This window comes from Papio anubis, chromosome 4 (assembly GCF_008728515.1).
Source record: "Papio anubis isolate 15944 chromosome 4, Panubis1.0, whole genome shotgun sequence".
NCBI lineage: Eukaryota > Metazoa > Chordata > Mammalia > Primates > Cercopithecidae > Papio > Papio anubis.
Genome location: NC_044979.1, coordinates 31,248,151 through 31,274,361, shown reverse-complemented (window position 1 = coordinate 31,274,361; position 26,211 = coordinate 31,248,151). Strand labels below are relative to the sequence as shown.

General features: G+C 39.7%; 1 protein-coding gene across 10 annotated transcripts in view; it reads right to left on the bottom strand.

The window, feature by feature from the left end:
- GRM8 (glutamate metabotropic receptor 8) overlaps window positions 1-26,211 on the bottom strand; it is an 824,703-nt gene that overhangs the window by 659,957 nt on the left and 138,535 nt on the right. For 9 of the 10 annotated variants that reach the window (XM_017956170.2, XM_017956173.2, XM_031664855.1 and 6 more), the window contains one exon: window positions 14,144-14,360. In XM_017956170.2, the coding sequence (XP_017811659.1) occupies window positions 14,144-14,360 (217 nt within the window). Of the gene's footprint in view, window positions 1-14,143; window positions 14,361-20,104; window positions 21,415-26,211 lie in introns of those variants that run through there. The other variant, XM_017956175.3, reaches the window with a different exon arrangement.

The following is a 26,211-nucleotide window of genomic DNA, read 5'->3' as shown; positions in this document are numbered from 1 at the left end:
AAGAAACTAAAAATCTTTGGAAAAAAAGTGGAAGAATTGACGGCTAGACTAATTAATGCAGAGAAGGTCCTAAAAACTAAATGAAAGAGATGAAAACCATGACACGAGAAATACGTGTGACAAAATGCACAAGCTTCAGTAACCTAATTCGACCAACTGGAAGAAAAGAGTATCAGTGATTGAGGACTAAAATGAATGAAATGAAGCGAGAAGAGAAACCAAAGAAAAAGAAGAAAAAGAAATGAACAAAGCCTGCAAGCAAGAAGTATGGGATTATGTAAAAAAAGACCAAATCTACGTCCGATTGGGGTGCCTGAAAGTGAGGGGGAAAATGGAACCAAGTTGGAAAACACTCTTCAGGATATCATCCAGGAGAACTTCCCAACCTAGCAGGGCTGAAAGGCCAACATTCAAATCCAGGAAATACAGAGAACTAGCCACAAAGATAATTCCTCGAGAAGAGCAAACTCCAAGACACACATAATTGCCAGATTCACCACAAAGTTGAAATGAAGGAAAAAATCTAAGGGCAGCCAGAGAGAAAGGTCGGGTTACCCACAAAGGGAAGCCCATCAGACCTACAGCAGATCTCTCGGCAAAACTCTCTCAAGCCAGAAGAGAGGGGGGCCAATATTCAACATTCTTAAAGAAAAAGAATTCTTAACCGAATTTCATACCCAGCCAACCAAGTTTCATAAGTGAAGGAGAAATAAAATCCTTTACAGATAAGCAAATGCTTAGAGATTTTGTCACCACTAGGCCTGCCTTACAAGAGACCCCTGAATACAATACTAAAACATGGAAAGGAACAACCGTACCAGCCATCTCAAAAACATGCCAAAATGTAAAGACCATCGAGGCTAGAAAGAAACTGCATCAACTAATGAGCAAAATAACCAGTTAATATCATAATGGCAGGATCAAGCTCACTACAACAATCTTTAACCTTAAATGTAAATGACTAAATGCTCCAATGAAAAGACACAGACTGGCAAACTGGATAAAGAGTCAAGACCCATCAGTCTGCTGTATTCAGGGAGACCCATCTCACACGCAGAGACACATACATAGGCTCAAAGGATGGAGGAAGATTTACCAAGCAAATGGAGAACAAAAAAAAAGCGGGTTGCAATCCTAGTCTCTGATAAACAGACTTTAAACCATCAAAGATCAAAAGAGACAAAGAAGGCCATTACATAATGGTCAAGGGATCAATTCAACAGGAAGAGCTAACTATCCCAAATATATATGCACCCAATACAGGAGCACCCAGATTCATCAAGCAAGTCCTTAGAGACTTACAAAGAGACTTAGACTCCCATACAATAATAATGGGAGACTTCAACACTCCACTGTCAACATTAGACAGATCACCGAGATAGAAAGTGAACAAGGATATCCAGGAATTGAACTCATCTCTGCAGCAAGCAGACCTAATATACACTATAGAACTCTCAACCCCAAATCAACAGAATATACATTCTTCAGGCACCACATCGCATTCTTACTCCAAAATTGACCATATAATTGGAAGTAAAGCACTCCTCAGCAAAATGTACAAGAACAGAAATTATAACAAACTGTCTCTCAGACCACAGTGCAATCAAACTAGAACCAGGACTAAGAACCAATCAAACCGCTAAGCCAACTACATGGAAGAAACGGAACAACCTGCTCCTGAATGACTACTGGGTACATAAACGAAAATGAAAGGCAGAAATAAAGATGTTCTTGGAAACCAATGAGAACAAAGATACAACATACCAGAATCTCGGGACACATTTAAAGCAGTGTGTAGAGGGAAATTTATAGCACTGCCCACAAGAGAAAGCAGGAAAGATCTAAAATTGACACTCTAACATCAAGAATTAAAAGAACTAGAGAAGCAAGAGCAAACACATTCCACTAGCAGAAGGCTAAAATAACTAAGATCAGAGCAGAACTGAAGGAGATAGAGACACAAAGAACCCTCCAAAAAATCAATGAATCCAGGAGTTGGTTTTTGAAAGATCAACAAAATTGACAACAGACCACTAGCAAGACTAATAAAGAAGAAAAGAGAGAAGAATCAAATCGGAATTAATTAAAAAAATGACAAGGATATCAACAACGACCTAGAAATACAAACTACCATTATCAGAGAATACTATAAACACCTCTACAAATAAACTGGAAAATCTAGAAGAAATGGATAATTTCCTGACACTTACACTCTTCCAAGACTAAAACCAGGAAGAAGTTGAACTCTGAATAGACCAATAGCAGGCTCTGAAATTGAGGCAACAATTACAGCCTACCAACCAAAAAAGTCCAGGACCAGATGGATGATCACAGCTGAATTCCCACCAGAGGTACAAGGAGGAGTTAAGCATTCCTTCTGAAACTATTCCACCCACAAAAAGAGGGAATCCTCCCCAACTCATTTTATGAGGCCAACATCATCCTGATACCAAAGCCTGGCAGAGACAATTGAAAAAGAGGCCTTAGACCAATATCCCTGGATGAACATCGATGCAAAATCCTCAATAAAAATACTGGCAAACTGGATTCAGCAACACATCAAAAGCTTATCCACCATGATCAAGTGGGCTTCATCCCTGGATGCAAGGCTGGTTCAACATTCGCAAATCAATAAACATAATCCAGCATATAAACAGAACCAAAGTATGTCCATGATTATTTCAATAGATGCAGAAAAGGCTTTTGACAAAATTCAACAGCCTCTTCATGCTAAAAACGCCAATAAATTCGGGTATTGATGGAACGCACTTCAAAATAATAAGAGCTATTTATGACAAACCCACAGCCAATATCATACTGAATGGGCAAAAACTGGAAAAATTCCTCAGAAAACTGGCATTAAGACAGGGATGCCCTCTCTACCCCACTCCTATTCAACATAGTGTTGGAAGTTCTGGCTAGGGCAATCAGGCAAGAGAAAGAAATCAAGGTATTCAGTTAGGGAAAAGAAGAAGTCAAATTGTCCCTGTTTGCAGATGACATGATTGTATATTTAGAAAACCCCATTGTCTCGGCCTCCAAAATCTCCTTAAGCTGATAAGAACTTCCAGCAAAGTCTCAGGATACAAAATTAATGTGCAAAAATCACAAATTCTATACACTAGTAACAGACAAACAGAGAGCCAAATCATGAATGAACTTCCATTCACAATTGCCTAAAGAGAATCAAATACCTAGGGAATCCAACTTACAAGGGATGTGCTGACCTCTTCAAGGAGAACCACAACCACTGCTCACTGGAAATAAAAGAGGACACAAACAAATGGAAGAACATACCATGCCTATGGATAGGAAGAATCATCAATATCGTGGAAAATGGCCATACTGCCCAAGGTAATTTATAGATTCAATGCCATTCCCATCAAGCTACCAACGAAGTTTCTTCACAGAATTGAAAAACTGCTTTAAAGTTCATATGGAACCAAAAAAGTCTCGCATCTCCAAGACAATCCTAAGCCAAAGAACAAAGCTGGCATCACGCTACCTGACTTCAAACTATACTACAAGGCTACAGTAACCAAAACGGCATGGTACTGGTACCAAAACAGAGGAGGATCACGAAACAGAACAGAGTCCTCAGAAATAATACCACACATCTACAGCCATCTGATCTTTGACAAAACCTGAGAAACAAAGAAATGGGGAAAGGATTCCTATTTAAATAAATGCGCTGGGAAAATTGGCTAGCCATAAGTAGAAAGCTGAAACTGATCCTTTCCCTACTCCTTATACTTAAAATTAATTCAAGATGGATTAGAGACTTAAATGTTAGACCTAATACCATAAAATCCTAGAGGAAAAAACCTAGGTAGTACCCATTCAGGACATAGGCATGGGCAAAGACTCCCCATGTCTAAACACCAAAAGCAACGTGGCAGCAAAAGCCAAAATTGCTGCAAATGGGATCTCTATTAAACTAAAGAGCTTCTGCACAGCAAAAAGAAATCACCACCAGAGTGAACAGGCAACCTACAGAATGGGGAGAGAAAATTTTTGGCAATCTACTCATCTGACAAAGGGCTAATATCCAGAACCTACAAAGAACTCAAACAAATTTACAAGAAAAAAAACAAACAATCCCATCAAAAAGTGGGCAAAGGATATGAATAGACATTTCTCAAAGAAGACATTATCTATACAGCCAACAGACACATGAAAAATGCTCATCATCACTGGCCATCAGAGAAAAAATGCAAATCAAAACCACAATGAGATACCATCTCACACCAGTTAGAATGGTGATCATTAAAAGTCAGGAAACAACAGGTGCTGAGAGGATGTGGAGAAATAGGAACACTTTTACACTGTTGGTGGATTGTAAACTAGTTCAACCATTATGGAAAATGAAAGGCTACACCTCAAGGATCTAGGAACTAGATGCACACCATATGACCCAGCCATCCCATTACTGGGTATATACCCAAAGTTGATTATAAATATGCTATAAAGACACATGCACACGTGATGTTTATTATTGGCGGCACTACCACAATAGCAAAGACTTGAATCAACCCAAATGTCCATCAGTGACAGACTGGATTAAGAAAATGGGCACATATACACCATGGAATACTATGCAGCCATAAGAAAGGATGAGTTTGCGTCCTTTGTACACATGGATGCAGCTTTGGAAACCATCATTCCCTTAGCAAACTATCACAAGAACAGAAAACCAAACACCGCAGACATGTTCTCGCCACCATAGGTGGGAACTGAACAATGAGATCACTTGACTCCGAAGGGGAACATCACACCGGGCCTATCATGGGGAGGGAGGGGAGGGGATTGCATTGGGAGTTATACCTGATATAAATGACGAGTTGATGGCAGCACACCAACACAACAAGTATACATATGTAACAAACCTGCACGTTATGCACATGTACCCTACAACTTACAGTATAATAATAATAATAAATAAATTAAAAAAAAAAAAAAAAATCTCATAATTGAAAAATAGGGATTTCAAGAAGTGCTTCTGACTCCAAGGCTGGTTCTACTGCATCAAACTGCCATTGTTTACTAACAACTTAACTACAGCATAAGAATCATAGGTTTTAAAGCACTTATTTGAATGCTGTTTGCTGTTTCATATTAACAGCAGCTGTTGCTACTTGGCAGTTACTAGGCCCTAAATATTAGGAATGGCTGGGGTGAAGAACAGCTTTGAAATGACACTCTATTTGATCAGGTTCTGCAATAATTGTTAAAATCATATGCATGTCCTTTGGATCCCTATAAAGCTTCTACAGTATCACTGCACCTGCAGTTCCAATTTGCAATTTTCTCAGCCCTCCTTTGAAGTTATTCTTGCCAATTACCTGGTGTTAATATTAATTAAATGTGATTTGTAACTCAAAATGTGGTGTTATCAATGGAACTCAGCTGTACGAATATAAAGTAAAATTTTCAATTGAATTAAATTGTTTCCTTTCATTCATAGTATTTTACAACATTAATACTTTTGTCAAATTGATTTTTGCCTGCTGGAAGTCATCTTTCCAAAGCAATGAACATCTGAGGGGAAACACTGCTCTTTATGTATTCTTTCCTTTCTGTCATTGAAAATACTTTGTTTTAATCTTAAAGTGAATCCATTTCAGTTAACAGAAACTTGTTTCTTGTTTATAATCCAAGAGGGGAAAATACTTTCTTTTAAAACTATATGAAGATACGTTAAAAATATGATCAGTGAACACGTTTCGATTGTACACTAGGGATGAAATTTTCCTTACTTTATTGCTTGACCCTCACCAAAAAAAAAAAAAAAAAACTCCAAACTTTTTGGCAACTGTCATTTTTAATACACAAAAAATGAACTAATTAAATTGGTTCATTACATTAACATTTCAAACAGAATCTTCCGTCCCAACAACTCTCTGGTCTCTTCCAACTCTAAGACGTTAATATTCTGAACATGTCAAACAATAGTCAGAAGCTCCCAGTATTTGCAAATTTAGGGGAGAAAGACACATATAGTAGAATATTTGACAGAATCAGGTCTATTCTGCCCCCTGTAACGTATGCAATGACGACTTGAAGACCTGTCATCTTCAATAAGCCATTCATAAACATGATGACTGATTAAAGAAGCTGTGCCACCATACTGTGCAAATCTACAGTGAAAAGATATGTTTTCACATATTCCTTTTATCTTCAGAGATAAAACTTTAGCTTCTTTGCCCCTTATAATGATAGCAGTAGCATTAACATTTATTATCCTGTCTTCTTTTAAAAATAATACAATAATGTAAGACAAAGAAGAGAAGGAACCTGTCAAAAGACTAAAGGAAGTCATTTATTGAGTTATGAGCCACCAGGCCCAGAGCTTATGATGGAAAAGCATGAATGAATATTATCAACTCCTTTATTATAATATCAATGAAACATTATATCAAGGAATTTAAACAAGACAGAAATAGATGACTGTGGACCTAACAGCTAACGGTTGTGTAACATGTAGGTCTTAACCAGCAGCAACTAAGCTATTCTCTTCCCTCAAACCAAAAGACTAAAGAGGGAAATAAAAATAAATTAGGCCAGAAAAAAACTTCTCTGGATTTATGTAATTTTCCAGGTGTCATCAAAGAGAAGTTTCTTGGAATTACACAAAGCAGGGCAGGTGAACAGCAGGTACACACCTGTGTTGGCAGTGTCTATTGTGATCCTATTGGGAAGCTCTCAACTACCTAGGAAAGCCAGACAGACACTGGGATCCCATCACTTACCCCAGTCTGGAACCCTGAATTATCCATTAGGTTACCTCATTTACCCAAGAGTCAGTATTGAGAGAGTAGAATTCCATAACATTCCAAAAGGAACTTGTGAAACCACTATATTACAGGCTTCTCCATTAACTAAATTCTGTCTGCTTAAGCCCCTCTCATCCTTATTACCAACATGTTGTCCTCCTGGCCCACCTCCCAACCCTATCACTGGAAGTTAACTTTCTGAGTATACCCTCCTTCACCCTCTGTTAAAAAATGAATTATCTCCCAAGAAAAATACATTGAAATCCTACCTCAGAATGTGACCTTATTTGGAAAGAGGGTCATTGCAAATATAGTTAGTTAAGATGAGGTCATACTGGAGTAGGGTGGGCCTTTATTCCAATACGTCTGCATTGTTATAAGAAGAGAAGATACAGAGACAAACACGAGATGGAAGAAGATAGTCATGTGATGGTAGAGGCAGAGACTGTAGTGATGCATCTACAAGCCAAGGAATACCATGGATTGTCAGCAAACACCAGAAGCTAACACAGGCAAGGAGGGATTCTCTCCTACAAGTTTCAGAAGCAGCATGGCCCTGCTGATACCTTAATTTTTTATTTCTAGTGTCCAGAACTGTGAGATGATAAATTTCTATTATTTTAAGCCACCTAGTTTACTATACTTTACTATAAAATACCTCCTTTCAAGGACCTCACTTCATGTAGGAACCCTAGCCCTAACCCCAACCCTACTGTGCATGTTCAGCTATGCATTCTGGCAAACGTTCATGTTTTCTTATGAAGCACTGCTCAACATTGTTAAATTTTTTTTCTGAGGAGCTCTTTTTATCATCTCCAATAATTGAAGTCTTCTTTAAAGGACACTGAGAGCCCTCCCATGACCATAAACCCATGAAAAGAGAACACTCCACCATACTGTTACCTCCCCATTGCAATGTCTAGGCCATTATTCCCACACTGTATAAGTCTGTTCTCACAATGCTAATAAAGACATACCCAAGACTGAGTAATTTATAAAGGAAAGAGGTTTAACTGACTCACAGTTCCACATGGCTGGGGGTGGCCTCACAATCATAGTGGAAGGCAAATGAGGGACAAAGTCACGTCTTACATGGTGGCAGGCAAGAATGCTTGTGCAGGGGAACTCTCATTTATTAAACCATCAGATCTCATGAGACTCATTCATTACCATGAGAACAGTATGGGGGAAACTACCCCCATGATTCAATGATCTCCACCTTGCCCCACCCTTGACACATGGGGATTATTATAATTCAAGGTGAGATTTGGGTGGGGACACAGCCAAACCATATCATACACCTTTATATGAAAACTTCTCCCCATGAGTCCATCCTCATTCCCCTTTACTTCTCACCTTACCAACCACCTTTCCATCCTCAATTTTATGAGAATGAACTTTGATCTATATCTCAGTTCCTGCTTGGCTCTAGATCAATGTTCCTTGCTATTCTTCTCCACAAAGCTATGTACTATTACCTAAAGTTTACTGTGTTCATTTTACTATCTCTTTTCTGTTTACGGTACCTGCCTTTTCCTAGTTGCCCAGATATACAATTTCAAGTTCAACTTTAACTTCTTTCATACCTTCAAGCTCTGTGTCCAATCAGTTACTAAATTTCATAGACTTCACCTCACAAATGACCCCCAAGTCTGTCTCCTCTTCCATTTCTATTATCACTGCCCTATATCAGGCCAAGATTTTTATTGGAATGGCCCCTGAACTGGTCTCCTTGTCTTTTACTTCTCACAGTACAACCTTAAATATACATTCTGATAGATCCCCCTCTCCTCAGCAGTTTTCTCCTAATATAATTTGAATATTTGTCCCTGCCCAAAGCTCATGTGCAACTGTAATCCCCAATGCTGAAGGTGGGGCCTGGTGGGAGGTGCTGGGACATGGGGGCAGAGCCCTCATGGCTTGGTGCTATCTTCAGGATGGTGAGTTCCCACAAGATCTGGTGGCTGAAATGTGTGTTTCATCTCCCCCATTCCCAACTGTCTCTTGCTCTTGCTTCCATTATGTGGTGTGCTTGCTCCTGCTTTACCTTCTATGATGACTGTAAACCTCAAAAGGCCTCCCCAGGAGCAGATGCTGCTATGCTTCCTGTACAGCCTGCAGAACCATGAGCCAATTAAACCCCTTTTGTCATAAATTACCCAGTCTTGGGTGTTTCTTTAGAGAAATGCAAGAACAGCCTAATACAGAAGATTGGTGCTGAGGGGTGGGGCATTGCTATAAAGATACCTGAAAATGTGGAAGTGACTTTGAAACTGGGTAACAGGCAGAGGTTGGAAGAGTTTGGAGGGCTCAGGAGAAGATAGGAAGATGAGGGAAAGTTTGTACCTTGTTAGAGACCAGTTAAATGGTTTTCACCAAAATGGTAATAGTGATATGGACAGTGAAATCCTGGCTGCTGAGGTCTCAGATGGAAATGCCGGACTTACTGTACTCTGGAGCAAAGGTTACCTGTGTTATGCCTTAGCAAACAGCTTGGCTGCATTCTCTTCATGCCTTAGGGCTCTGTGGAAGTTTGAACTTGAAAATAATGACCTAGGGTATACGGCAGAAGAAATTTCTATGCAGCAAATCATTCAAAATGTGGTCTGGCTGCTTTTAATAACCTACACTCAGATGTGGGAGCAAAGGAATGACTTAAAGCTGCAACTTATATTTAAAAGGGAAGCAGGGTATAAAAGTTTGGAAAATTTATACGGTAGCCATGGGGCAGAGAAAGAAAAAGCTTTTTCAAGAGAGGAATTCAAGCAGGCTGTGGAGCAACCACTTGCTAGAGATATTTGCATAACTAAAAGGAGCCAAGTCCTAATATCTAAGACAATGGGGGAAAGGCCTCCATGGCATTTCAGAGACCTTCATAGCAGTCCCTCCTATCACAGCCTAGAGGCATAGGAGGGAAGAGTCCTTTCATGGGCCAGGTCCAGGGCCCCACTGCCCTGTGCAGCCTCAGGACACTGTTACCCACATCCCAGCCACTCCAGCTCTAGCCTTGGCTCAAAGGGCCTCAGATATTGCTCATGCCAGTGCTCTGGAGAGCATGAGCCACTATAAACCTTGGCAGCCTCCATGTGGCATTAAGCTTGCAAGTGCACAGAGTGCAAGAGTGATGAGGCTTGGCACCCTTTGCCTACATTTCAGAGGGTGTATGGAAAAGCCTAGGCACCCAGGCAGAAGCCTGCTGATGGGGCAGAGCCCTCACAGAAAACCTCTACAAGGGCAGTGCCAAGGGGAAATGTGGAGTTGGAGCCCCCACACAGAGTCCCCAATGGGGCACTGCCAAATGGAGCTGTTAGAAAGAGGCCATCCTCCAGACTCCAGAATAGTAGATCCACCAGCAGTTTGCACCCGGTGCCTGGAATAGCTGCAGGTACTCAACAACTTATGAGAGAAGACACAAGGGCTGAACCCTGAAAAGCCACAGGGGTGGAGCTGCCTAAGGCCTTGGGAGCCCACCCCTCACAACAGTGTGCCCTGGATGTGAGACATGGAGTCAAAGGAAACCATTTTTGGAGCTTTAAGATGTAATAACTTCCCTGCTGTGTTTTGAAGTTTTGAACTTGCATGGAGCCTGCAGCCCCTTTCTTTTGGCAATTTCTTCCTTTTGGAATAGGAATGTTTATCCAATGACTCTACTCACATTGTATCTTAGGAGTAAATAACTTGTTTTTTATTTACAGGCTCATAGGTGGAAAGGACTTGCTCTGTCTCAGATGAGACTTTGAACTTGGACATCTTTTTTTTTTTGAGATGGAGTCTTGGTCTGTAACCCAGGTTGAAGTGCATTGGTGTAATGTCAGCTCACTGCAACCTCCACCTCCCAGGTTCAAGCAATTCTTCTGCCTCAACCTCCCAAGTAGCTGGGACAGCAGGTACATGCCTCTATGCCTGGCTAATTTTTAGTAGAGACTGGGTTTCACCATGTTGGCCAGGCTGGTCTCAAACTCCACCTCAGCCTCCCAAAGTGCTGGGATTACAGGCATGAGCCATCACACACAGCCTGGACTTTTGAGTTAATGCTACAATGAGTTGACATTTGGGGGGACTATTGGGAAGGCATAATTGTATTTTGCAATGTGAAAAGAGCATGAGATTTGAGAGGAGCCAGGGTGGAATGATATAGTTTGGATATTTATCCCCACCCAAATCTCACGTCGAAATGTGATCCCCAGTGATGGAGGCAGGGCCTGGTGGAAGGTGTTTGGGTCATGGGGCAGATCTCTCGTTACCTGGTGCTATCTTCAAGATAGTGAGTTCTCACAAAATTTGGTCATTTAAAAGTGTGCTGCACCTCCTTCCTTTGCTCCTGCTTCACCTTCTGCCATGATTGTAAGCCTCCTGAAGCCTCCTCAGAAGTGAATGCCACTCTGCTTCCTGTACAGCCCACAGAACCATGAGCCAATTAAACCTCTTTTCTCATAAATTACACACTTTCAGGGATTTCTTCATAGCAATGCAGAATGGCCTAGCACACCTCCATTGTCTAGAAAACTAAGGATAAAATAAACAACCTATGATTTGAAATAATCATGTGTCTATGTCAAGCCTTCCAATTTTGTCTCCCATATTTCACTATACAAACTATGCTCCAGTCAGTAAAACTGTGCTATTTGCTGATACCAAATAGGTTTTTTTCCCTTCTCCAGCAATAATCCTATAGTCAAGAGATGCCTTGGGATGACACTACAACAACTGGGATATCAAGGGGCTATTTGTCTTTATCAAGTGTCTCCTGGCCCTCTCCCCTTCAGAAAGATCTCAACTAGGGAAGAGCCATCACTGAGGTCTGATCATGACCATCATACACTCATAAACTTCATTCTCCCAGATTAACAAAGGAGACTTCCCCAAGTCTGATTTTGTTAAAATGAAAACCATTCTAATCAAACCATAGAAGCAATTTATCACTAAACTGATTTTCATTTCGCCATCACTCCATTATGATCTGCTTGAGTTAATCAGAGGTAAGACAGAGGAAGCCTCAATTTACACTGAAATTTCTTAGCAATCGATGTTGTACAGAGAACATTATGAGTTGGGGAAATATACAATTTTATTAATGGGCAGACACTCCAAAATAAATTAATGTATACATCTCCTTCAGTCAAGCTACTGAGGTTTTTTTAAAAACACACTACTAACATGGTGACAGATGTCATCAGTGTTGTAGTAAGAGCTGCAAATGTTTTAGAACTAATGAATTTTCATTAGAGACATCAGATAATTTCAGAATGGGTTAAGTTGCTACCATTTGCCATTCCCATTAATATCATTGTCATATAAAAGGTTTAATTTTCAGCTATTTTTGTTCTAGATAAAAATCTTTGTCATTAAAATGAGGGATGATTTTGATATTTAATATATTCCATGGCATACTCCAGTGTGGTACTAATTTGGCCTTTTCAGTATTCTGCATATTAATTGACAATCCATCCCTCCTCCATTCCCCAGATAAGTAAGAACTGAAATAGAATGGACAACCAATCAAGTCACAGAATACTGAAAAGATCAACACAGAAGGAATGTGTTGCTCTAATCAAGAGCATATACAAGGCACCAAAATTATTTTCTCCCATGCTAATGACTATGATAGAAACAGGAATAATGAATGGCACCATCTAAATCCTTTTATGTGACAGTATTACCAAAGCATAGCAATGCTCCCTAAAAAAATAAAAACTAAGTATTTCTTATTTTAGTCAAAAGAATAAAGTTGTGGTTTCACTTAACTTTTAGAACAATGCATTTTGTCAGATTCTGCAACAATTGGCAGATTATGTCCTGTTTTGAATTTTTTATAGTAATCTATCTCATGCACACAAAATGTGTCCTCAAGTTGCAGAATGTCCAGGATCACTGCAGAAAACTTATTTCAATACATACTTTATTAGTTTCCTTCTCTTGTTGAATTATCACTCTGGTAAGAACTGACATCAGTTGCTTAAATAATACATTAATGCTATTTCCAGAAGCTATTGTTTTCATTTGAGTGGGCATTTCCTCTAAAGATGAACTTTAGATTTTTATCCAAGAAGATAATATAATTTGTCATAATTTAAAGATCAATTGAATGTTTTGAATCCGTTTTATAGCAATAATGATATAAATTCCCAGAGAGCAAAGATTATGGCATCATGCACACTTACAGCAGGTGTGAACAGTTGTCTAATTAAATCAATTAGCCCAATCTGTCCAATAAGACCAGGCCTTTTATACATTTTCTGCAATAGCACAAATGTAGAACAAATGTTAAAGATACTAAATATTGTGTATTATAATTTTCTATACCCTACTATGTACAGAAAAGCTTGCAGTCATCTGCAACTCTCTGAAGTGAAAATCCTATTTCAATAACATCAGACTTTTTGTCCTTGGTAATTATGGTTAAGCCCAAATCACTCCCATGATCTTTTTCTGAGTCGAGGCCTCTAAGAAAAACAATAAATTTATCAACATAATATCTTTCTACAGGCTCAAAATTACTGAAAAACAATCAATGGACACTTTAATCTTTCCACAAAATATTATTACTCTTATAGAAAAATTCATTCATTCTTAATAAGAATAATAGTACTTAAGTAACAATAACATATTTCATTCACAAAGATACGTTGTTGACAAATCAGCAGTTAAGATCTGTGCTCTAAGTTGTTCCTCTGTTTTGCTCTGTGTTTTCAAAGTAGTAGAATGGATTTATAACCTCATTGGTACATATACAAGATGGTGAAATGCCTAGACACTTGAATAAGCACTTTGAAAAAAAGCCCAGGATGGAGGTCAGCAGTACCTTGTTGTAAACAAGTTTTTACATCTTGCCCTTCACCACACCCTAAGCTTCAGAGTTTTCGTTAAGAATAAAAATGCAAAAAGTCAAACATGACAATAAGAATATTGCTTAAGTATAGCCTTGGGGGCTACTTCAGCATTGTTTTAAGATGATTACTAGGCTTAATCCCTCTAGTGTTGGATGTTAAATTCCACTGACTTTTTTTTTTAATTTAATGACTTGCTAATGTAAACTTCCATCTAGAACAATCAAATACTATGTCATTTATTCAAATTTACAGTGCCTCTAATGTGCCAGCAAACTCCCTTGTCAAAACAGACAACTTTAAAAAATGTTCACTTGAGTCAGGAGCCCTACTTCCTAAATTAGCACCAAAATGTCACCTTGATAGGCCTATGAACAACAAAATCATTTATAATAAACCCAGCTTCCCTCTAGAGTGGACAGCCTAGTTCATGCATTTGTAGGAGTTCTAATTATTCCCTACAGATAAGAGAGCACTTGGAGATGCTCAAGCATCAGCAACCTGTCACCTCCAAATACAATCATCTGATAAATATATGCTTACCAATCTCCCTTGAGATCTGAGTGAAGGCCTCCACACCGCTCTCACCATAGTTCCCCTCAGAAGCCAGTGTCGACACATAATTCCATCCCAGTGCTGTCACGATGTCCACCATGGCTTGGGCTTGGTAGGAGTCAGGCGGGACCACTCGAGAGAAAAAGTCATACCTGGTGTTATCACTTAGCTCTGGGGCTGTGGATGCATAGCTGATTTGAGGTATCTGCAAAACAAATGATGGGTCATTTCAACCCAAGAAGAATCCTGAAGAATGATGGATTGTCATACGAGCTAAACAGCCAAGGCTATACCAGAAACCTAGACGTATCAGCCTGAAGGCAAAATACAGTTTTATGACTACCAATTTAATTAGAAAGTATTTTTGAATGATCCATAGGCTTACTTTCTCTCAATGCACAATATTTCTAAACAGTGAGAAAGAATTTCAGTTTGCTTTAGTTTCCATTGTTTCTGGAGCCAAAGCAAAACATTTGTGCTTTTTGTTGATGTTGCTTTTTTAGTCTGTACATGATAAGCTCTGGTGCAGAAACGAGAGAAAAACGAAGGTATATGCATCAGAAAAGGTCACCTCTGAAACTGGCTTTGGCTTTATAGGACATGAATGCTATACAATAACTAACAGGGAATTTAATATGAGATTTTTTTACTCTTGATGCCATTTCAGTCTTAAGACTACATTTTTAGTAAATTATTTTAAATATATAGTTTTACAAGTCTATTGACTGTTTATTGATATAATCAGAGTGCCACAAAAAGATTTGAGAATTGCCAGCAACCGCATATCCTCTTATAGAAAAATCTTTCTAACCCCATCCAAAACATCACAGAAAAGGGAATCCAGACCATAAATTCTTTAGAAGAAGAGACTATTTTTCTTTTAACGGGGTGAATTGCCAGAAATTTTTCAAAACGAGGAATCTTATGTCATTTCTCAATAATGTAGGAGAGTGGGCTATGTGGTTGTGTCTAGTAACCCCTCTGCCGCCATGCCGTGGTATGAGTGAAAGTTCAGAGGTCAAAATGACTCCAAGACACCCTAATTCAGGTAGCTTGGTTGAAGATGCAGGTTTGACTTGTACATAAAAAAATTAACAGTGTGCTACATCACTTGCTGCAGCTAACATCAGTGCTCACAGGATGTCAGAGGTTGCAGTTCCATCTTTCCCCACAGGGCTGCACACTCTGGGATCCAATAGTCCCCACCACAGTCTAGACAAATGATTCCCAATCTATATAGACGTTTCAACTCCACCCTTGATATAGTTGTAAAGCTCTCAACATCTAAATAACCTTCCTAAGTCTAGAGAGTCCTATTCCATACTAGTGGCCAGTGAAATGACAGTGAAGTCCCTGAAATATAAAAGTCACCCCGGGAGCAGCAGCAGAGCAATGTGCTTGGAGCTGTCCAGGGTGCTGACTATTCATTCGGCTTCCGTGTAACTTGGATCCACCTACATTAGCCATAACAGTGAGTAACCAGAATAGCGTGGCCCATTTAACCCCAAATTCTTTCTGGTTCTGTTCTCCTAGTGGGGACCGTGTTAACTTACTTGTTAACACTGTGGGACCGTGAAAAACATCTGACCCATCTCATCTTGCCCTTTGCCTTCTCTGCCAGATATACTGGCCTTATCTTGACAAATTTTTCCCCTGGTTAGAGATTTTTTTTTTTTTTTTTTTTTTGTGAAGGAGCCTTGCTCTGTCACCCAGACTGGAGTGCAGTGGCGCAATCTCGGCTCACCGCAAGCTCCGCCTCCCAGGTTCACGCCATTCTCCTGCCTCAGCCTTCCAAGTAGCTGGGACTGCAGGCGCCCGCCACCACACCCAGCTAATTTTTTGTATTTTTAGTAGAGACGGAGTTTCACTATGTTAGCCAGGATGGTCTCGATCTCCGATCTCGTGATCCACCCGCCTCGGCCTCCCAAAGTGCTGGGATTACAGGCATGAGCCACCGTACCCAGCCTCTCCTGGTTAGATTTTGTGCCTCCATAGTACATAACTACTCTCAAGGACACCCCTCCAAATCTCAAACCACACACCAAATCTTGCCCTTTTTCACCTTTTCTTGTTTGTTTTCAGAGGATCTAGGAAGGAAACCGTAGATAACTTAGTGAGATCTAAGTCTTACTAGGTAAAAATTTCCCAAATATCAAAAGCATGTGCATTCCTATATTCTAATGAAAGTAAGTTAGCCATCTGACTTTCACTTTAGAATAAATTCTGTGTATGTGCAAGTATGGGTTGTGTGGGGGGAAGGGAATAGGGGAGCATTCTATAGCAAATTCTATAGCACTATACCATTTCTTTGTCCTATTTGGATACCGATACTCCCACTTCCTGAGCTACTAAGAGTCCAGCAGTAAAATGACTTACGCAACTCCCACCCTGCCTATAATAATGAGCCACCCTTTCTAAAAACGAGCAGAAAGTGTGAAAATTGAGTGTTTGAAACCAAAACTAATTATCTCAAATTACTACCTTCAGTCAGTCACTTCCAGGCTGTTTAATTAGCAGTCAGCCTCATGTTTAGGATTAATTAAACAGGTGTAAAGGGTATATAAAATAAAAGCGCAGATAGAAGATGGTTGTTAGATTCAGTAATGGACTTTCTCCCCAAAGTCTTGAACAGTTTTCTCTTTGCAGATCAATGTGTGGGAAAGTAATGTGAGAGTATGTGCTTGTATTTTTATTTTTTCAGTCTACAATAATACACATCAGGGTATATGAATAGTATTTCAAGACAAGTTTTCAAGTTTTCATGTGTCACATCTCATTTTTATTTTGTTGTGGCAGACCACTAAGCATTGGTTTATTAAGCATTTTAATTTCTGTGCCAGCATCCTCAGTATTTCTACCATCTGCAAATTGAACCCCTACTGGCAACTGAAGTAGAAATTTTTTAAAGACCTGGAATGTTTCCTTTTCTTTTCCCTACATCAAATCCACTGTAACTACCCCCTTAACCTTGGAGGTTTCATCTACCAGAAACACAACAATGGAAAAAAATATGGTGAATGGTGAAGAGAAGTGAAGAAAAAAAAATGAGAGGAAAAAGAAGGAAAGCATACCAAGAAAAGAAGTTGCTAGGAAAAGCACCCATTATCAGTTCCCCCATCCTTTAAAAAAAGCAATGTCTTTTATAAGCCTCTGTTAACTCCCATTGCCAATGTAAATGATAAAATCCAAACTCTTTGGTCTGGTTCGCAAAGATCATCAGATTCTGTCTCATCTTCCTCCCCTGACCTGTACCTTCTCCCCATATTCTCACAGCATCTGCACCCTTCCCCATACCAGGGAGATTTAATACTCTCCTCTACCTAATGATCCTCTATACAAACTCAATATCCAGCTCAAAAGTCATCTCCTTCTGGGGAGAGTTTCACTGACTCCATCAGGCAGAGCTGTCTTTTGCTATTCCTGTCTTCCAAAGTCTCCACCATCTAACGTTAGAATCACGACTCTGCTGGCTTATGATCCTCTCAAGACCAAGCAGGGTCTCTGTTCATTTGGTATCCCCAACACCAGGCAGAGCAATTGCTCAATGAATGTTTGAGGGCAATTAATTTATTAAACTGCTGCAGGAAATTTAATACAGCTTCTTCCCCAACACTTCCTCTCTTGCATTCCACCAAAATATTGTGCAGGCTATTCTCCATTTGACCTTCCTGATCCTTCGCTATCCCGCCAAAGACCCTAGGAGGCTGCTCTCTATGACCATACTGACTGGGATTCCTTACCTCTGGCGTCTAGCTGAGTTTGTCCTGGAGGCACCAGCAGAACTTGGGAGGGCGAGGGGAGACAGAAAGAAGTTAGAGTATTTATCCCCCAGCTTCTTCTTCCACTGACTCAGTGATTCTCCACCTAACCCCTCACCGACAGCTAAAGCTTTCGCCAGATTCCAGTGACTACTCTGTACCATTGCTCCTGTAGGGTCTCCCCACTGTTGTTGGCTCCTGAGCACTTCATCATCCCTTGTTTTTTCTAACTGTGCCCATACTTAAAATAGTCTTTTTGTGAACTGCTCTTCCATTACCTCTGAGTGTGCCAGAAGCCTGAGGAACACTCCCCTATGACAAATCTCTGTAGAAGACAACACTGCTGTGGCTCCCAAACCTCAGCCCTACCTTAACCTCTTAGCCCTTCTCCAGTCACCTGCCCTTCCAGCCTTCTCTACCACTGTCCTTAGGTGGCATTCTCCTTCATTTCCCTAAGGCATCCTATTGCATATTTGAAAACATCTGTCATTTTGGTTTTCTTCATTGCTTATTTTCTTCGTGCTGAGGCTTCATAAAAATATCATATGTGCTTAAATAAGGCCATATTTCTATTACTCAAATAAAGCATATTTGAGTCAATTAATTATACAACTCAGGACACTCATCATCCTCTTTTTTTTAAAAAAAAAACTGTTTGAGATTCCACTTTTCTAATAATTATTTTGGTTAGGAAAAACCCTTTTTCTTCTCTCACTACATTCTCACTTCGGCCCACAGAAGAGGAGATTCCTACCCCCCCAACCCCACCCTCTTTGGAAGCTCCAGAACAAACATTTCGTCTCTCACTCTCCATTCCTTTACTGACTTTCCCCAACATGGAGGGGGAAAGAAACTGAAGCCAGAGTTCTACGTTTATTGGGCAAAAGGGGACAGCAGGCTCTCCTTTTATTCTCTGACCCACGTACATCTCAGGCTTCTTTTCTCTACAATGTCAAGAGACCATGCAGGGCCTCAATTCTTGGAAAGGAAGCCCACCCTCTTCTCTCCATATTCCACTGGCAACCAGACATTTGAGAAATACTTGAAGTCCATGCTACTCATTGCAAGTGAACTTTAAGTCTTCTGTGCAGGCAGCAGTGGGTCCCAAGGTTGAGATACGGTGCAAGAGTAGGAGGCACAGGTTCAAGCTGAATTATCTCCAGTGCAGCTTTTAACAGAGAGTCATGTGCCTGGGGAGTTATTTAGTGCTTGCCCAGCTGTTAATAAAGCTAATTACTTGATCTTCATTTAACCAGCTATTCTATGAATATTGGACTTGCAAACTCTAAGAAATTCCAAAAATTTGACTTAGAGCTCAAGGAGATTAAAATTACATTTCAAAAGAAATTTATTTACATATATTATTAATAGAAATTAGCAGAGATTATTGTCTTCTAGTGTCTGTTCTCCTTCTAGATGAAACCTCCAATTTTTACCTAGCCACCCAGAACAGGACTACATTTCCTAGCCTTCCTTGCAATGGTAAGTGAAGCTTCTGAAAAGGATCCTTAAAGGGAAAAGGCATGCCTTTTTCATGCTCCTCCCTCTTTCTTGCTGGCAAGACTTTGGACATAATGCACGGAGCTCCATTAGCTATCTTGGGCTACGACCTAGCAATGGTGGAGCAAAAAGTCACACCCTAGTCCAAGCCACTGTGATATCTGGATTTCTAAAGCCACTTGACTCTTCTTCCTGCTTCCATTCATGCCCGTCTCAAATCTACGCTACACCAGCAAGAAAACTGATATTTTACAAAAATAGATCTTAGAAGCTGGGTGCAGTGACTCATGCCTGTAATCCCAGCACTTTGGGAGGCTGAGATGGGCAGATCACCTGAGGTCAGGAGTTCGAGACCAGCCTAATCAACATGGAGAAACCCCGTCTCTACTAAAAATACCAAAAATTAGCCAGGCGTAGTGGTGGGTGCCTGTAATCCCAGCTACTCAGGAGGCTGAGACAGGAGAATCGCTTGAACCCAAGAGGCAGAGGTTGCAGTGAGCCGAAATCACACCATTGCAATCCAGCCTGGGCAACAAGAGCGAAACTCCATCTCAAAAAAAAAAAAATAGATCTTAGAATAATCTTGCTTAGGGTCCTTCAATCATTTCCCCATCGTCCTTAGAATACAGCCCAAACCTCTTGTCACAAGATCCTTTGAACTGGCAACTGACCACCTATCCCTCTTACTCACCTGATCCAACCCCACTGGCTTCCTTTTTGTTTCACCTCCAGCACTCACACATATCACCACATACATTTTCCCAAGCAAGTCCTTCCTGGCCTTTCTCATCTTTCAGCCTCAGCTCAACAGACCTTCCCTGACCACCTCATGTAGTGTTGTCTCTTTACCTTCCATTATGATCTCATCACACTACTTATTTCCTTCCTCTTTCACAACCTGCATTAATGTGTGTATTCTGTTTCCCCTACTAACATGTAGACTCCACAGGGTTATTTTCTGCATTGTTTACAGATGTAAGATGAGCTCCTAGGAGATAGTAGGTGTTCAATAAATATTCATTGAAAGCAAAATGAACCCATCCATCCATAAATCAAGAACTCCTTTTATTGTTTTCTTCCATGTATCCTAACTCGGAAAGATTTTACTACAAAACTCTTTAAGTTAAAAGATCACCCATTTCCCATATTCTTTTTAAATCAAAGATCTGTTAAGCTGCAAAACTTCTGATCAGCACAAGATACGTGTTGTTTTTTTTTTTTTCCAAGCTGAAGTGATAGAATTCCAGTTCAAATCACTGAAGTGCCGCTTCAGTTGTAGTCTGTGCAGTCTCCTCGTAGGGAAGTGTAAAACTGCCATTTTGCTTTTCGAAATGCCAAAAAATGGCCATGAAAACTTCATAACAATCTTGGCAAACACATTGACAGTCCATGGACTTCAGTGTGTCATTAAAGAAGAACAAAAATTACATTTCTAATCAAAGGCCAACATCATAGATTATTTAATCATTTACCCCTTCTTGCTTATCTTTATCTGTAAGACGGATATTCTAGACAGGGAAAAAAGTGCTTACATCTCCCCCAAACCAACTGTGTCTCTCCACATTGCCTTCACTGAGCCTTACTGTACATGACTGACTGATGAAATAAAGGATTTCTGAGGCTCCAAGGGGCTCAGAGACTTTTAGATACCAGAAATACTCTTTTTGTGGCCCAAGGAAGTTACAACTTCAGCTGCCTTAAGGTTTCCCACTGCTTGTACATCAAAATATTGCAATAAGCTTGAAACTTCCCTTGTCTATTCAGAATGCCATAAGTTTTGCATCTGTTCACCACAGTTACTAGTTTGCTAAAGATCCCAAGGAAGCCAAGACATCCCTGACAAGGCTAGCAAAAAGCCACCTAAAGAACAGCTTAGAGGAAGCCCCTCCCGATTCTAGGAAATTTCAATCTTTCTGCAAGAAACTTGCACACATCTGAGTACAGGTTTGCAAACAGAAGACAATTTAAGACCTGAATCACATATATTTTCGCCACCAAAAAGGTTTTTTTTTTTTTTTTTTTTTTTCTGGTTTTCCCCCTGTGCCAAGAAAAGGTTTTTGTTCTCTGCAAACAACCTTGTCCATTGATTGTGGAACTTAATTGGTGGAGAAGGTTTGCGGGGTGGGTTATTTGTGCTACTCAATAACATCATTGGTTTTTTCCAGTGAAAGATCAGCTTGAAGCTGCATTCTTCCCTTAGGGGGTAGTGCTTGCCTGAGCACTTTTCCAGTGATGGTGGTTAGCAACAGTGGCCATCAGGATGATAGCTTCCTGCCACCTGGCCTCAGGGTAGATTTGTTTTTGCTGCAAAACCCAGGTCAGAAAAAGCATAATTATTATAGCCATTAACTTTGTCTTTTTATACTTGACTGCTCTTTAGTATTAAAACTACTAGTTGCTTGTGGCAAAACATCAGTATATAATCAGAAATTAGATATAAATGAGGAGTTAGGGCTAGAAGTCAATGTCCAGCACTGGCCCAACTCTCCCAACATTGCCCTGAGCTTTCATGCTCCTCCCACCTTCATGAAAACAGGCTAAGGAGAGGGAAAAGAAGAAAGGAAATATAAAGCCAGAGAGTGAAACAAAAAAGGACATGGATGATTGTCCCAAGTTTGCATCTAAAAACATGAAGTAGTAGTATTCCTTCCCCAAATCAGGACTGGCTCAGAATAATTCTGTCCACATAGTGGACAGTTAATAAGATTCCTGCTTGTAAAGTTGGTGTCAAATAGGAAATTCAGTCTCTGCCCTTTTTTACTCAGTTGAGTTCCCATAGTTGATTCAGAGGAGGATGTGAGCCTTTGGCTTTTGATGCACAATGGAGCTTAGCAAAAGCAAAGGAGAGGAAGTCTATTGAAATGGGAAATCGTGGGGTCAGAGAGAGCCAGGAGTACACTATATTGCACCATATTTTTATCTGTCTCCCCAACATGAGCTCACTAAGACCAAGCAAAGCTTTACACACATGCCTGCACCAAAGGGGCTTGTGGTTAGTTAACACGGCTGAGTGTAACACAATAGGTTTAAGGTCATGAGTTGAATTCCATTATGGGCCAGGATAAATACCACACCCCTCACCAGAACCTTCCTCTTCACAAATCCAGAGCACACCAACAAAGTCAACCAGAGAAAAGAGAGACAAGATCAATCCATTCTCACTGCCAGATGAATAATTCAAAGACGGTTTGTTACTAATGGTGAACCTAAAATTTTAGCAGCAAATCATGAGAGACACACTTTCTTCGAAACATAAAGAGTATGTTCTGTATCTATATCTGCCTGAAAGTATAAATAAATATTATACTTATAAAGTCATATGTTGATTTCAGATAATTCATTTGAATAGACCATTGAATTGTAAAAGGGTACATTTTCTCACTGCCTTTTCAAGGGTATTGTATGAGTCATAGAGGCAAAGAAAACAAATGACTCAAGGAGACTAAATAAAGGGACTATTTTCAAGGCAGGAGCAGCATATAGGGAAGGCAGTGGAAAGCCACAACCCAGAAGGAGTCAGAGGTTGAGGATGGCAGTTGTTACCCATGAGCTCTAAGAGAGAGAGCAATTACAGAGTCATGAATGGAAGCCACCTTGAGGGGAGCAGTAACCTCTCTAAAAGGACACGGCCAGCCCCTGGCAACCTCAAAAGGAAATTACATTCTGACCTTTCCCTCATACACACTCGCTGAGTCTCTCTCTGACCAAACCTATTGGAAGCCAGAAAGCAAGAGAACTTGACTTTGCCTGCACAAAGGATCCTTCCAGGGCAGCCAAGAGACAGCGAAAGAGAGAAAGTGGTTGTGGCAGGCCAAGCAGAAGCTATCTAGCCCAGGTACCATTAATCATTGCTCACTGGACACGTGAACTAAATTTAAGGATAGCTGTGCAGATTTTCAGTTTTCCACGTTATATGACTTTTTCACAATTTGATGCTTTCAAATATTTTTGACAGAAAATCTACACTAAGACATTCTGATTTGGCATTGAAAATCCCAATCCTAAAATTAGACCAATGAAGTTTGGATTTCTTATGGAAAATAAAATAACTAATACCATGTTTTAGAAAGAAATGTAATGGTTTTAATCAAATTGGTAATGGCATTTTGACTTCCTAACCTGTTTATTTAAAATGAAAGAGAAGCAATCCATGAATATGAAATAATTCACATATAAGCAACCATAATTATACCCTACAAGATTAATAAACCTTCTTTTACATCTGCTAATTACATTTTACAATGAGGAAGCACAACAGCTCCTTAGGGAAAGAATTGTTCTAATCCATCAAGTTACTAGTAGTGTGGGGATTTCTAAGCCTAACTACCCTAAAAGTTTTACTCGCAAGTTGGATTTAAAACCTTCACTTTCAAAGAAAGGGACTTTAGGTTGGGTCCAGTGACTTTCATCTGTAATCCCAGCCTTTTGGGAGGCTGAGGCTGTAGGATCCCTGAGGCCAGGAGTTTGAGACCATCCTGGGCAACATAGTGAGACCTCCATCTCTAGAAAACATTAAAAAATTATCCAGGCATGGTGGTGCACCTGTAGCCCCAGCTACTTGGCAGGCCGAGGCTGCAAGTTCACTTGAGCCCAAGAATTCAAGGTGACAATGAGTTATAATTGCACCACCGTACTCCAGCCTGGCTGACAGAGAAAGACACTGTCACTTAAAAAATTAAAAAGAGGACTTTAATATTCCAACTAATTTTATAGTTTCTGTGGTTTATAGCATCTCCTTATCTTCAATTTTGCCTTTTTAAAAAATTGAACACTTTTATTTAAATTTCCATATATTTCAGTACTCTGTGATTCTAAAAAATAATAATCAGTACATATGCAAAATTACACAGAAATGTAAAAGGCTAAACCAATACATACACTTATCCTAATAGTTAAATTAAATGTTTTTTAATAGTTACTTTTTTATTAATTCATTCAACAAATTAGCTCCCACTATGTGCCAGACACAGTGACAGGCCCTGGAGACAGGACTATAAACAACACATGGTCCTCCCAGCCCCATGGAGCATATGGTCAAATGGAAAAAGCAAGCATTCAATAAATAATCAACCAAATAAACATTTAGCCCCAATTGTAATGGTTGTTGTGAAAGCTATGTACCTGCCACTAAGAGTTACAAGGCCACTCACCTGGTCAGCAAAGGACAGGGCAAGCTTCCCTGATGAAGTGACATTAAGTTGACACATTGAAAAATGAAGAAGAAAAAGGAATGAACGCTGGACACCAGCCACAGATTGCCTCTCACTTGAGATCTCCTTCAGATGTGTACACCACCCAATTTGCAGAAATAAAGAGGACAGGCAGTCTACTGACAGGTACTTAATTTTAGGAAACTTGCCACAGGCTGAAAAATATTGAACCATAGACCACCATCTCCCATACTTATTACAAATAATGTTTTCAAATACTATATGCATAACTGGGGTTCTTATGCCAGGACTATCAAGAAAATGCTACATAATTTATCAGCAGGGACTTGCATTACATTCTCACAGATCTCTGAGTCCTGAGGCTTGTAAGAGTAAGGCATGAATAAATAAATGAATGGATAGATGAAAGGTAAACAGATGAATGAAAACAGAAGACATTAAGAAGCAACTTTAAGAGCCCAGAAAAAAAAAAAAACGTATACTTATATTACTTATAAGCTCTAATATTTGTTTCCTTCCTTAGGAAAGTAAAAAATAAGTGATTGAAAAGTTGGAGGAAACTCTCTTCTTTGTACTCAGGCAGTGAAGGTTTTGGGATAGGACTTCAAGCTATATGAGAAGCAGGTTAGAACTAATCCTAAAAGATAGCTTGGCTTGGCTTTGCTTTGTTTCTTTACAAGGTAACATACATTTTCTGCACCTCTCAATAGGAGGAAAGAGAAATACATGGATCTGTCCACCTCTGGAAACTCTGCTCAGTGAGGCAGCATCCCAGGGAGACACGGAGAATTGCATTCCCTGATTTCATTCTATTCTATTTCACTATTTCTGCAAGTTTCTTTGATATCTTTTTGGTAAAGTTTTCAAGCAGTTTGGAATTTCAAGGTGAAATCACTGAATATTCTTTAAAACAAAAAGTAGGGGAAGTTTTGAAATGAGCTGCTTAGGATAGTGAAAGTTTTCTATAAAGTGATTTTCTTACATGAGTACCAAAAAATAATAAATTACATTTTGTTATAATAGAAAAACCAAAATGATGCCATGGCACTTTCTTAGCATCATTTGCTAAGTTACTTAAAAATATAACTCTCCCATCCACTCATTCCCATCACTGCTGACTTCAAACTATCACCTAGCATTTAATTTTCCTCTTCTGATGATTTCCTTACTGTGCAATCACTGCTGGGGTTCAATTTTCCCCCCAAGCATGTCAGCACTAGAACATTATAAAATAAAAAGTCAGTAATTATAACTAACAAATTGAAGTCAGAAACTTTAAGCTGGCAAATATTCAATTTAGACTGGCATTCTGCCACCCAATGATACATGATTTGACTCTTGCAAATAAAGAAGAACATTGATAAGAACATTTGTTTGTGCAAGTAAGTTTCCTGGCTGGCAATTTCATGGATTTTTAGTGATTATCCACATTCACAAAATCTTGGTCTTCAAGTCATTATCTCCCAACTAGCATTCAGTTACTGATTCTGAACACCTAATAGCACTGGTAATTCTCATTTATTTTCTGTTACCCAAGTTGGTAAACTTAGTAGGTTTGAAGAAGGTCCATATGAGGTTAAAGGTTTTCATTCGAGCTCCATTTACACAGTGGGAAAACCCACTCCAT